Source organism: Camellia sinensis, chromosome 5 (assembly GCF_055761805.1).
Source record: "Camellia sinensis isolate YWXY chromosome 5, ASM5576180v1, whole genome shotgun sequence".
NCBI lineage: Eukaryota > Viridiplantae > Streptophyta > Magnoliopsida > Ericales > Theaceae > Camellia > Camellia sinensis.
Genome location: NC_138965.1, coordinates 213,063,891 through 213,078,796, shown reverse-complemented (window position 1 = coordinate 213,078,796; position 14,906 = coordinate 213,063,891). Strand labels below are relative to the sequence as shown.

General features: G+C 31.5%; 1 protein-coding gene across 1 annotated transcript; it reads left to right on the top strand.

Moving 5' to 3' along the window:
- Positions 1 to 1,838: 1,838 nt before the first annotated feature.
- ALB4 (OxaA/YidC-like membrane insertion protein) lies at positions 1,839 to 14,165 on the top strand. The gene is made up of 11 exons (XM_082871430.1): positions 1,839 to 2,315; positions 6,314 to 6,424; positions 6,619 to 6,693; positions 7,653 to 7,713; positions 10,856 to 10,929; positions 11,044 to 11,148; positions 11,431 to 11,538; positions 12,201 to 12,307; positions 12,486 to 12,692; positions 12,844 to 13,207; positions 13,797 to 14,165. Exons 1-11 carry the CDS (start codon positions 1,965 to 1,967, stop codon positions 13,872 to 13,874), a joined length of 1,641 nt encoding a protein of 546 aa, XP_082727556.1. The 5' UTR covers positions 1,839 to 1,964; the 3' UTR covers positions 13,875 to 14,165.
- The last annotated feature ends 741 nt before the right edge of the window (positions 14,166 to 14,906 follow it).

Sequence of the window (14,906 nt, the reverse complement as noted above, 5' to 3'; positions counted from 1 at the left end):
CAAGCAACAGAGGATCATATTGAGAAGGTAGATTTACACTTTTCCCGGTAACAATTGGTTGGTTGGCAAAATTTGAATAAGCTTGTTCATGATTGTATGTAAGAAAATCAATAGTTGGATAGGTCTCCTGTTGTTGCTGTTGTTGACGTTGTGAAGGGTTAGAGGTTTCGCCACATTCAGGTCTGACTCTTTTTATTCTCGGCATGACTTGTGAAGGTAAGCAAAATGACAACAAAAGTTAAGAAAAATGTATGAAAGATGTATAGCAAAATGTATGAAAATGATGTACAAAAAGCAACAGATAGCCAAACTGAGCTTCGGGTGCTGGAAGCTGGGAGTGAAACTGGTTGTAAAGCTGGGAGTAAAGCTGGTTGTAAAGCTGGGAGTAAAGCTGGTTTACTGGTCGGATGACCCATTGGTTGACCGGCCGGATGACCCACCGGTTGACCTTCACGTCGACCTGTTTATTAAAATATTCGGCTTTCTACAGCTCAGCTCTGAAATTGTGAAGCTTTGATTCAAACTAACCTCTTATGAAAACTCTTCGTCTTTTCTTTTATACGGATATGAATTGTAAATATCTATACTGAATTTTTGAAATTCATTGGTTGTCAAATTAATTGAGGTAGGTGGTGGAGAAGGTGGTTGTATGGTGAATAAATTGTTGAAGTTGTTGGAATGAAGATGGTGAAGATGGTATAGTTAAAAAAATGAAGTTGGTGACTTGTATAAAGCCTTAGTGAAAGAAATGGTCGAAAAAAATCTGTAGCTATAATTGCTTTATTTATTTATTTTTTCTTTTTTTTAATCAAATATTGACCAACTGACAATCTGTGGTTGAGTTTTGGCTCTTTTTATTTTTTATTTTCTTTTATCGAATAGTGACCAACTGACAAGCAGAGGAGTGATGGGTCTTCAGCATGAGTGAAATGACGATGTTGCTCTTTTCATTTTTTTCTTACATAACAATTTCACATTCTATGAAAGAGGGGAAATTTAGTCATTTCATAGTCAAATACATCAATCAATAGCCCCAATAATATGAGCTTCATGGGTGAGGCAGGGGTGGGGGACAATAATGAAGCTGAGGAAAATGGTACAAGATAAAGGATTTTTCATTAAATTGATAAAATTTAACAAATGAAAAAACGTTGATATTGTTTGGTAACGTTTACGTTTTGGTTTGTATTTAAAAAAATTTAATAAATTGGTTTTTGTTAATTTTTGTAAAAATATAATTCTCAAACGTGTTTGGTTTGAACAAAATGTTTAGAAAATATTAGAAACGTATAGAAAAAAATTTGTTTATTCAAGCCTAAAAAATTAATTGGCATAAAAATTAATTGAAAAAAATAATTGACATAAAAATTATTTGAAAAAAAATAATTTAAAAAAAAAATTAATTGAAAAAAAAATTAATAATTCATTTTTTAATTGAATTTTAGAAATAGTTTGATTATAACCGTTGATCAAAAATTTCAATCCAGTTTTGAGTTGTGTGTTTGATTATTGAATTAAGTTTTGAAAACTCTTTTTAAAACTCATAACCAAACAAATTTTCTTATTTCATATGTCACATCAAACTTTCAAAATTCACACTCAATTCCACACTTTATTAAAAAATTATAACCAAATAAATTTTTTACACTCAATTTATAATTTCAAAACTTATAAATTCAAAATACAATTCTATTTTCAAATCATATTTAAAAAATTCTTTCAAACGCAACTAAAATCATTCCAAACAACTCCTACTTATATGGGCGCCATAAAGAAACAAAAAATCCCAAAAAGAAAGTGACCAAACTAACCTTCCTCCTTTCCACTAAAAATATCATATCATATCATATCATACGTGCGTATATGCAGATGCGTACACGTACATACACTAGTCCACCACATACTCTTGAGAAATTTGCCTCTCCATTTCTAGGGTTTGCGCAAGCAAACCTAACAACGCAAACATGTCTAGTTTCCTTTCAATCGGACCCAATTTGGTCCTCTCTCCCTTCCCTGACCGAACCACAACCCTAAACCCCCTTCTCCACCGAACCCACTATCTGGGTTTATCGAATCACAGACCATTCCTTCGAGGCTCACTTGGTGTGGCAAGGTTAGGGTTCAAGAACGTTCCAATTCCCGACCCGGATGCTGCGGAAGGCTTAATTCGGGACCTGTTTGGGAGAGCTGAAAGTTTTCTCTTCACGATTGCCGATGCCGCAGTTTCATCGGCTTCTTCAGATTCAATTACGAGCACCAAACAGAGCAGTGATTGGTTATCTGGGATTACGTCTTACATGGAAACTGTTCTTAAGGTATGTTAAAGAATCCAACTTGGCGTTCATTGAATTACAGATGGTTTGGTGTCTGTATTTGCGAATTGGGTATAGAAGTCAGTCTCACATGCAATTTTTCAAACACTTGTTGAGCAATGAAACTAACAATTCTGTTTATCTTTGAAACTAGTCTATCACCTGTGCTATGTACGAGATAATTATAGATATTTATATTTATTTTAGATTTTTTTAATATATAAATTATGTTTTTTTAAGATTTTTTATAAAAATAATTTAACAATCTTATCATTAATCATAGTATATGAGAGAGAAGTTGAAAATGGTACTATAATAATTATACACCTGTGCTATGTACGAGATAATTATAGATATTTATATTTATTTTAGATTTTTTTAATATATAAATTATGTTTTTTTAAGATTTTTTATAAAAATAATTTAACAATCTTATCACTAATCATAGTATATGAGAGAGAAGTTGAAAATGGTACTATAATAATTATACACATATTGTTGATCAAGGATTTTGATCAAATCAATAAATGTAATAATGTGGAAAGACATGTGGATTGAAAAAAAATTAATAAATGCTGATCATGAGATTTTAACCAAATCCATAAATGCTGATTTTTTTTTTAAAATAAAAAATTTAAAAAATTCAGATTGGGATTATTTAGAGCGGTTGAACAAACTACAATCACATTTTTCTTTTGTGAGTTAACTTCAATCATATTAAAAAATCAAATTATAAACAAAAGGGGATAATTTCAATCATGCAAATTACATTTTTTTTTAATGTTATCTAACTACAATGACAATTTTCTCATAATAAAAAAAAATAATTGAAAAAATTAATCATTAAAATAGTAAATAAAAAAGATTATTTAGAACCATTGAACAAACTGCAATCACATTTTTCTTTTTGTGAGTGTTTATGTTTATCTAACTTCAATCATATTAAAAAATAAAATTATAAACAAAAGGAGATAACTTCAATCATACAAATCACAATTTTTTTAATACTATCTAATCATCATCAATAATTAAAAAAACACAATAATTTATTTTTCAAAAACCATAGTGAGTTAAAAAGATCAATTACAATTTTTTTTTGGGGTCAAAATACAATCTAATCATCATCAATAATTGGTACATCATGTGACCTTAATGAGTACAATCCATTTTGTTTTTCAAAAAATACAATGAGTTAAAAATCAAATCACAAATTAAGTGAATTGATAGTTAAAAAAACACAATAAGTTTTTTTCAAAAAATACAGTGAGTTAAAAAAATCAATTACAATTTTTTTTCAAAATACAATCTAATCATTATCAATAATTAGTACTTTAAAAATCAAATCAAATCACAAATATTTTTATGCTATCTAACTACAATCATAATTTTTTCATGAATAATTGTAAAAAAAAATCCATTAAAACAGTAAATAAAAGATTAAATCACATTAAAAAAAGAATCATTGAACAAACTACAATCACATCACATTTTTTCCATAATAAAAAAAAAAGAACCATTGAACTAACTACAATCACATTTTTTTCTTTGTGAGTGTTTATGTTTATTTAACTTCAATCATATTAAAAATAAAATTAAAATAGTAAATAAAAAGATTAAATAACATTAAAAAAAAATATCATTGAACTAACTACAACAATCATATTAAAAAAAAGAGCCGTTGAACATATTACAATTAGGGCTGCAAATGAACAGAGCCGTTCATGAACAGGCTCAAGCTCGGCTCGGTAAGAGCTCGTTCGAACTCGGTTCGTTAGATTTTTTCTGCGTTAAATTTTTAATAAACAAGCCCAAACATTCTAAAGCTCGGCTCGTTTAATATTTATTATTTATATATTAAATAATATAAAAAAATGTATAAAAAATAAGAGAAATATGCTATTTATATATTTAAAAAATATAAATGTAAATAATAGTTAACTATAGATAGTACATTTACATAATAATGATAGTAGATATTATTATTTTAGTAAAATATGGACTTTTTTTTAGTATGCTTATATATATTGTATATATAATTGTATAATCAAAGTTTTAATTGTAACTTTAGTCTCACATGTAGGTATGAATTTATAATTTTTTTGGCTCGTTAAGGCTCGTGAACATGCTCGAGCTCGAGCTCGAGTCGAGCCTAAGCCAACTCGGCTCGAGCTCGGTTCGTTAATTTTTTATTTAGCTCGAGCTCGTTAAAATCTTAATAAACAAGCCCAAACATACTAAAACTCGGCTCGGCTCGGCTCGTTTGCAGCCCTAATTACAATCACATCACATTACAATTACATTTTTTTCTTTGTGAGTGTTTTTGTTTATTTAACTTCAATCATATTAAAAATAAAATTAAAATAGTAAATAAAAAGATTAAATTATATTAAAAAAAAAAAACCATTGAACTAACTATAACAATCATATTTAAAAAAAAAGTCATTGAACAAACTACAATCAACATCACATTTTTCCCATAATAAAATAAATAAATGAAAAAAAAAAGAACTATTAAACTAACTACAATCACATTAAAAAAAAAGAATCATTCAACTAATTATAATCACATTTTTCTCTTTGTGAGGGTTTATATTTATCTAATTTCAATTATATTGAAAAATCAAATTATAATTTTTTATTTGCTAGACAAATCACAAATATTTTTATGCGCTACAATAATAAAACAGTAAACAAAAAGAAAAGTCAAGAAGGAGAAAACAAAAAAAGACTTATTATTTGCATACGTGGTCACTGAAATTGAAAGTGTAGAAGTGAGAAGTTAAACAGGAGAAAACAAAAAGGAGACTTACTATTTGCAATAGGTATGTGAAAAGTTAAAAAGAGTGTGTGTATTGGAGAAGTTAAAAAGACTTGGAAGAATTTAATAAGTGCTAAGTTTTTTTTTTCAAAAAAAAAAAAAAAAAATTAAGAAATTAAGGTTAAGATATTGGATCTCTCACAAAACTTGTGGGTTAGAGATAGATATAAATAAATTGATAGATATAGATATAGATATTTATATTTGTTTTAAATTTTTTTTAATATACAAATTATTTGTTTTGGAAAAGGTACTGTAGTAATTATTAGAGAAGTTAAAAAGTCTTGTAAGTTGAGAGAAATTAATAAATGTTGAGGTTAATTTGTTTTTTTTAAAAAAACAAAAACTTAGAAAATTAGGATTGGCATATTGGAGCTCCCACAGGCCTTGGGGTTATAAACCCCCTTTTGCTTAATATATAGTATAGATTCCATTAAATAACTAGTATATGTAGAGTAGAATTGTTGTCATGTCTTTGACAAGTTCATGCCTGAGCTTGAGGTGTAAGAATCAATTGAAAAAAACACGAGGGTTAGGTTTTCAAGCTTGAAAAATACCATCTTTCAACCCATGACTTGTAGAAGATCCAAATCCCATTAAGGCATAGTGCTTCTATGTGATGCAAACTATAGAAGTTCTGGTAGAAAGATGCTTTGAGGAATCCCTGGGTTTTTTTAGCCTTGTAGCAGATGCAAAGTGAATAGTGAACTTGCCTTGAGTGTTTCTATATATTAGTGCAATTGAAATTGCTCTGGGAGATTATGTGTCAGAGTGGAGAGAGTAGTGGGCAACTGAACACAATAGTTTTGCTGGTTGATTTTACTCTTTAATCCCAAAAGTAACTACTAAGGAAAGCTAAATATTTGGAGAAAATCTAGTATTGTTGTGATTATTTTTGGAAATCAAAATTATGTGACAATGTACACAGCAAGTGAGTTATATATTTTATATAATAGAATAGATAGATATATTGATAAGTCATTAAGGTTGTGTTTGGATCAAGGATTTGAGTGAATATTTATTAATTCACGTTTCCCTTCCCTTTTCCTTCACCTCCACAAATCCCTCCTTAAATCCTTGATCCAAACACAAACCTAAGTGTTTCTGTATATTGTACCTACTATTGGTATCTGTTGTTGTCATGTGGGTTCTCAATTTTTTTTTTTTTTTGTATTGGTTTCAGGTTTTGAAGGATGGGTTATCTGCTTTACATGTTCCTTATGCCTACGGTTTTGCAATTATTCTTCTAACTGTACTCGTTAAGGCTGCCACCTTTCCTTTAACAAAGAAACAGGTTTATCTTGTGCTTTACTAAATTTCAATTGAATTTTGTTATATGATTGCTTTCTTGTCTTTAAACTGATAGATTGAGTTTCTTAATTTCTAACTATTTGCTTTAAGTTGGGAAGCTTCTCTAAATTTGTAATGGAAAATATTTGGGTTTAGTTCTAATGACGTATAAATGTCTTCTAAAATTATTATGGGCAGATAGAATCTACGATGGCTATGAAATCTTTGCAACCTCAAATAAAGGCTATTCAGCAACGGTACGCTGAAGACCAGGTTACCTTTCATCCTTTCCTTTGTGGAACATGTTATTCTTAGCATATATTACTGTTGTGGTGCTGGTTTTTATGCTTGCTCCTTTGAGAGACGCCAAGTGATTCTATATCACAGATTGAATGGATTTTCAAGTGGAAATTTATTATGTGAGAAGCTTCTTGACCAGCTGATTGTGTGAAGATAATGGTTAGCCTAGCATTTCTTATTCAAATATGTTTCACTTCACCTTTTGGCAAACATGTCATTAGAAGAAATGGGTCAGCTTCTTAGTTTGTGGCTAGCGATGAAACTAAACCAATGAACAGTTCAATTGATTCTACATCACTAATGAAATAGATGCTTTAGTGGAGTCTTGCAACACCAGGAAACTTTTGTTTGGTTGATATTTACATTTCAAGCTTGTTTCTTCAGTAATTTTTAACCAAACTTCAGATCTGAAAGGAACTTAAGCAAAAGTTAGCGATTAGAAACAGTAGCTTTGATTCTTCATATATTTAGAATATGAACGTTAGTTGCATGAGGCTGGGGTGGGAGAGTTTAAAGTAGAGAGAGTGCCTAGGGAATATTTATATATATAAATATATTGTAAGAAATATTTTTGTTGTCATAATATATATGTTAAATGTTTACATTACACTACCACTTTAACATTTATACATAATCAAAGTAAATTACGAAAGTAACAATTCATCATCACTAATAACATAAAAAGGATGGAGAAGGGAAGACACCTGTCTTTAATCACTCCTTTTGGCTGCCCAGCATGGTCTATTAATATGCATCTTTTTACTCAGTTCTCAAAAAACCCAAATTGAAAGCTCTATAAAAAAAACCCTCATCCTTTAATTCCTAAGAGGATAGTCAAAATCAAGGATTAGAAGCCAGTGAAGATTGAAAGTGTGTTGACAGTTAAACGCTTCCATTTTCAATGACCAATCCTCATGTGTATTCAATTGCAGGAGAGAATTCAGCTCGAAACTGCTCGATTGTATAAACTAGCTGGCATAAATCCACTGGCAGGTAGATATTATTGCTTATTTCCTTGTTATTGAGTTTTATCATGGAGGTTTTGAATGCATATATGTATTTGTGGAACGTTTCCACCATTTATTTATAGAAATGCAACATAATGATGTTTTGTATCAATAAATAAGTATATAGTTAATCACAAAAAAGTATATTTATGCAGAGTAGGAGAATACTTGACACTAAAAGTTTATTTGCTTTCTAAACCAAACCAAGGCTTAAGTCCCATCTTGTGGGGTCGGCTACATGAATCTTTCTTCTCTGCGCGACTCTATGAACGGCCATTTGGTTACTGTCACTATATCGCCTCTCTTCACTACTGTCTCTGTTGGTCTCCGTTGTATATGACCAAATAATTTCAATCTATTCTCTCTCAACTTATCTTTTATCGGTACTATTTCTATTCATTCACGAATATACTCATTTCTAACTCTATCTTTTCTAGTCTTGCTACACATTCACCTTGACATTCTCATCTCAGCATCACTCATCTTCATAGTTGTCAAATCGGGATTCGTATCGTGAATCGAAATGGCCTCGTACCGAATCGCGAATCGAATCGAATCGTGAATCGTAAAGATTCGGTCACTTTTTTTAAATTACTTAAAAACATATATCTACACATTTAAATATTAAATATATCTTATGAATATAAAATATTTAGACTTAAATCAACAAAAATGTTATTTTGAATGATAATCACGTAATTTAATAGGTAAGAAGTTAACAAAGATTCCTATGTAAAATCACCATCTTACCCTTTTTTTTTTTTATAGATATTTTTTATCAACCATTCTTAATAAAGATAATAACCAAATAGACAAATTATTAATTTCTAAAGTAACAATAGTTAACAACGATATTGATATTTAGACAATAAGCATATATACTTTTCTAAGTAAGAGTAAACAAATAATAAGAAAGAATTATTTAGGATATTTTATTTTAAAGCCTAAAACATTTTAAAAGATATAACTGACCTCACACATGTAATATTCAATTTAATAAAATAGTAATAGATAATTCATAGTGTAACTTTAATCTTAAACATCTTTAGAAGATATATTACAATTTTTTGAAGGGAAAAAAAAATGAGAAGAAATGTTAAAAATATGTTAGGTCTGACTGAATCTGATTGGATCCTATAAAAAACTCCATGATCAGATCACTAAAATAACAACAAATCATATATATATGTTGGTTATTTTGGTATTAAATGCTATTAGAAGATGTATTATGTCATTTTCACTAAAAAGATGGAAAAAATGAGTCGAAAATATGTCGAACATAATAATTTCAAAAATTGCATGAATCGTAAAAAGTGAATCGAATCGTGAATCGATTGTGAATCGTGCGATTCACTAGAGATTCACTTCCAAAATAGATTCACTCATAGATTCGTATCGATTTTGCAAAAATTGTGTAGCGAATCGCGAATCGAATCGCGAATTGTAAGATTCTGATAACAGAGCTCATCTTATGTACATATTGTTTCTTAGTTGCCCAACATTCCGTCCCATACAATATCACTAGTCTAATAACCGTTCTATAGAACTTTCCTTTTAGTCTATTGAGTATTCGTTTATCACACAATATCTCAGATGCACTTCTCCACTTAAGCTACCTTGCCTTAATTTTATGGACCACATCCGTTGCAATTTCCCTAGCCGTTGTGATAATCGATCCTAACAAAAATGTTCACTCTTAGGTAGTTTTTGATTCTCAATCTTCATTCCTCCTCTGCTTCCATTGCTACTGTTACTAAATTTACACTCCCTGTACTCTGTTGTAGTTCTACTTATCCTAAATTTTTTGGATTCGAGTGCTTTTCTCTAAGTCTCTAACTTAGTGTTAACTCCTCTAGTTTCTTTCACTACCACGATACCATCTGCAAAAGTATTCATCATGGCACATCATCCTAAATATTTCTTGTCAACTCATCCATAATTAAAGCAAAAAGATAAGAATTTAAGGTTGATCCTTGGTGTAACCCCACAATAATTAGAAATTCATTCGTCTCCCCAACAGGCGATCTAATAGTAGTCATTACACCTTTGTACATGTCTCATGTAACATTTTGTCACCTCTTTCTTATCTAACACCCACCATATTATATCCCGAGGCACTTTATCATATGCTTTTTCAATATCGATAAAAATTATATGAATATCTTCTTTCTTTTCTCTATACTTTTCTATTACTCTTCTCAAAAGATAAATCGCTTCCATTGTTGGCCTACCAGACATAAATCCAAATTGATTTGCTGACACATCTGTTATATCTCGCAATCGACATTTCATTACTCTCTCCCACAATTTTTGATATGTAAAAGCAGCTTATTAAACAAAAAGACAAGGAATTGTGACAGGTGCATCTGATATTCTTTTTATGTGGAATTAAAACATGAAATATCGCAATATATTCATCAATAGATCATATATTTGTGAGATAAGATCTGATATCTATATGAATTTTAAATTGACAAATTTAAATTCACAAAATATGATGATATGTAACAAAATATTGCAATTGTTAACGGATAAATAATATATTGCACATGAATTTGTTGTGTACATTTCAAATAAAATTTCCATTAAATTGACTGAAAATTTGGATATATTGCAAAAATCACGTTGCTCATTATTGGTATTTTTATGTATATATAGTCTTTAAAGCACTTATCTTCTTTCGTCCTCAGAGTCTTTAAAGGTTGAGAAGTTTGAAACGCACATTAACCATCATACAAATATTCTGTATTATTCCATGACATGGTAGAGAGTACTTCGAGCAGCTCATTGATTAGACTTCAGGTCATCCTATGTGGAGAAATTAACAATACTTCTAAACTCAAATCGCATAGGAACTGTACATAGTACTGATTTTAGGTTTATTTTTATTAGTTGTAGTCTAATATTTTATATTTATATGTGCTTTATCAGAATGTGATTAAGGACAGCAGGATGAGAGTGCCTCAGTTGCTTGTTGAGCAGGATCATGACCATCTAGTAGTTAAAAATATAGGCTTTTGCCAATAAAGCCTGTATGAAAATATATATTTTCTTATGGTCTTGTTCTTCTGACAATTTGTGGTTGTAAGCTTAGAATTACTCTCATGTTACCTTTTTGTCTGCATCAGGGTGTCTGCCAACTCTTGCCACCATACCAGTCTGGATTGGGCTTTATAGAGCCCTTTCGAATGTGGCTGATGAGGTAACATGCCAATAGCCAACAGGGCGTTTGAGTCCTTGTGACTTTTGCCACTTCTGCTTTTAATTTCTAGCAAAGGGTCTCTGTATCTAATTGAATGTTAATTCTAATGTTAAGGGACTCCTGACAGAAGGCTTCTTCTGGATACCTTCCCTCGCTGGTCCAACTACAGTTGCTGCTCGACAAAGTGGCAGTGGCATCTCTTGGCTTTTTCCTTTTGTAGTAAGTGCTGCAACCCACTCTAAATCAATAACTAACTTCATTTGTGAAGATATATCACAGAAATTATACTGTTATGTTCCTTCTGAGTGCATTTAGAATATTCTTTTCGAATTAGTTTTACATATACCACAAGTTGCTCCTTTTGATTTCTTGCGAATGTTTATAATACGATAGAATCTCTGATGTTTCCGCACTATAAATTTTGTTTGCTATTTATCTACAATGCCTTATAGTTATTCCTTATAGTTATTCTTATCCTTGGATGCTCAAAATTCTTTGCAGGATGGTCATCCTCCCCTTGGATGGTCAGATACCTTGGCATATCTTGTCTTGCCTGTGCTGCTGGTTCTCTCACAGTACATCTCTGTTCAAATCATGCAGTCATTGCAGGTTTGTTAGTTTATAGGTGTTGTTTTGGATCTCTTTCCATATCTCAAACGTCATTTATTTTAAGTTTCCTTACTTCAACAATCTGCTTATATATTGTGCTGGTGCTTCAATTGTTGCATTTTCAGGATTGATTTGTCCATATTACTTGATTTTTTATATGATAAACTTGCTCAGAACCCTCCTCTTGATTTACTCTTTTAAGTAGAAAAAATGTTGCTTTTTCAGGATTGATGTGTCTGTATTACTACTTTCTTTTCTGATTGAGATGCTCAACGTTTGAATTAGAAGATATATATATGTATATATTAAAATTTCTTAAGAAAACAAATGGGCTAGAAACCTTAGCCATTATAGTAGTTATTCGATTCTATATAATAACCCTGTGGTAGACTTGTGATTGTCTTCTTTGAACCTTTTTATTCTCTCTGTAATTTTCCTCGACAGTTCTCTCAAATTTAACGGCATTAGTACACTGTTCTGCTTATTACAGGTTTCTCGGAAGTACAATATCTGCATTTAGTTTTGCTCATTGAATTGATCCGTTCTTTTTAGTGTAGTTTCTCTGACAATGTTGTGGCTTCCACCATTTTGATACATGAATTATTGATTTAAGGAGGCAGATTCTCATTCCTTTTTTGTTTAACATGTCTGATAATTGTCAGGCTAATAATGATCCAAACTTGAAGAGTTCTCAAGCCATAACAAAATTTCTGCCCTTAATGATTGGTTATTTTTCTCTTTCAGTTCCTTCTGGGTTAAGCCTTTATTGGTGAGCAACTGTATTCCCCTATTAATTAAACTATGGCATTTTGTTTAGAACTTTTATTGTCATGATCAAGATCAAAACATAAAATGTCTTTTTTTTCCTTTCTTTTCTTTCCCTCGTTCGATCAGTAGTAACCTTAACTTCCATGAATGTTCAAGAATTTTACATATGTTTTGTGCAGGTTCACAAATAACATATTGAGCATGGCACAACAAGTTTTTCTTCAAAAATCGGGGGTTAAAAAAAATCCAGTGAGTAAATTCAGTGATAATATTATTAAGAAGGAGGAGCAATCCCAAATTCAGAAATCTGTTTTTGAAACCAGCACTGTCATAAAGGAACCCCAATTGGAAAAGTCGACTTCCGAGGGGCTCCGTCCTGGTGAAAGGTTAATTCTTGTTGATTTATTGTAATATGATGCAATTGTTGTTTAATATATGACATTGCTTGTCATATGTACATGTGCGTGTGTGTTTGTATGATTGCATTGTTGCAATGGCAAATCTTGTTTTTGGTCTCAAGTTATTGGCGTTACCCAGATTTAAACAATTAAAGGAGCAAGAAGCAAGGAGGAGACAACAAAGGGAGGAAGAGAAGAAAGCTGAAGAGGCAGCTGCTAATGTAACTCAAACGAATGGAGCACATGAGAAAGAGGCTATTTCAGTTCAAGGGGAAAGTGGAGATGAAGTTGAGTCAAGTGATTCCAAGAATGGAAGCCCTAATTCTTTAACTGGGATGACCAATTCATCCAGCACTGATTATCGTGTTGTGAATGGTAATCTTTCTAATTTGGACTCCAAGGAAGATCAGACGACTTCTATCCTTGACATGAAAAGCAGTGAACTTTCGGTGAATTGCGAGGATGGGAGAAGTGATCAATGTCTTCATGAGAATCCAGAGAAGGTAACCTTGCAAGCTATATGTTGAAAAACTTTGCATCTTGGTTTAATGTATAATATATCAATGCTACATGTTGTTGGTGTTCTCACACACTGCCAATTTCTTCTCCATTTCTAATTGCATACCATGATCTATCCAGTTTTACTACGGGTTGTGAGCCCGTATACCATATATGCAGACCCGTTGAAATTTATTGGGGTTGAGGTAGGTAGATGTATTCAAGTTGCAACCTATGAAAGATGGATCCAAGAAGTTCCAATTGGAGCAATAGTGGAATTCAGGCCTTTTATTGAATCGAGTTGTTGTGTCCAACTTTTATTCCCTCTGTTTTATCTGTATTATGCTTCCATACTTCCTGGTAGGATTCACCAGTATGGTGATAACATAATAACTTGTAATGGTAAAAAATTGGTAGTTATTTTTATTCGTTGCAGTCCTTGTTGTTGCAAGCAGTTTCTTTCTTCCGTTACCCCTTCAGGCAATTGGGTGTATTGCAAGGGTCTCGAAATCAAATAAATGGATGGCACTGTTTTTGTTTCATCAGAATGTAAGAGTAATTTCTGACCATTTGATTACCATCTCATTTATCCAGGGAGAAGCAGTTGCTACCACGGGCGCTGCAGATAACAAACTTTCTGGCGAAGATTTGCATCAGGGAAGAAGTGAGTGAAGGATGGAAATCGAAGCTGTGTATCACATATCCGACTTAACGGGATTGGCAGGTATAGTTATTTTCACACCCATTAAGTGAAAGAGTATACAAGCAACTTATTACTGTCCCTTGCAATAGCTTGAGTATTGAAAACCATTCGAATGGATAGCATGCTCTGTATGCTTAGTTAGATTGTAGGGTTAGTAGGGTGTAAAATATTGTTGTCACACATGGATATCGAGGCTAGTAAAGTTTTGGAGGGTCGATCTAATTTTAGATTGAGCATTAATGAAAAGCAGTCTTCACCAATGGTTTGCTAATTTATTATCGTTGTATGTTTATTATTAACCCTTCCTAAATTGCGTGAGGTTGTAACCTGGCATGATGGCAAGTGTTGTTTGTCTCCGGTTGTGATGTGTAGATTGGAGTTATGAGAATCGACTTCATAAAAGAAGTGAGGGTGAGTCAGTCTTTTTATTTATTACCTCTTTTTAAACCATGTTATAAAGGGGACCCTTGAGCATTGATTTGATTATGGTCTTTCTAAATTGTTTATTTTGTTTTTTGTTAGTCATTCTTTGCTGGGCAGGGAGATCATTTGTGTGATTGTGTCCACAACTATGTTATTAGCACTAATTATTTTTGTACTAATACAAAATACAAAAATGGAGTTTGTTAACAGAATTTGTTGGGAGAAAAAGTATAAAAATTCAATAATTCTACAACACTATCGATCACAAAATTAATCTCAGAAAATACAATTGGAACGAGTATCAGGGCAGAAGAGGTTTTTATGATCGAAAATTTTTATGCAAAAAAGTTGTGTGAATTTTCCAGGCATCGCATGGATCAACTGTGTGTTGTAGTTAATCAAATAGAATAATTAATGGGTTCTCAACTTTGTTTATTTGTCACATGATGGCTTAGTCACTCACCAATCCACGTGATGACGTAGAAAGGACCACCTAATATGCCTCTCTTGACCTAGTTTAATCACATGATTACCCATTTTTATTTTGAAAATGGGTTTGTAGGGTCGATGATTGGGAC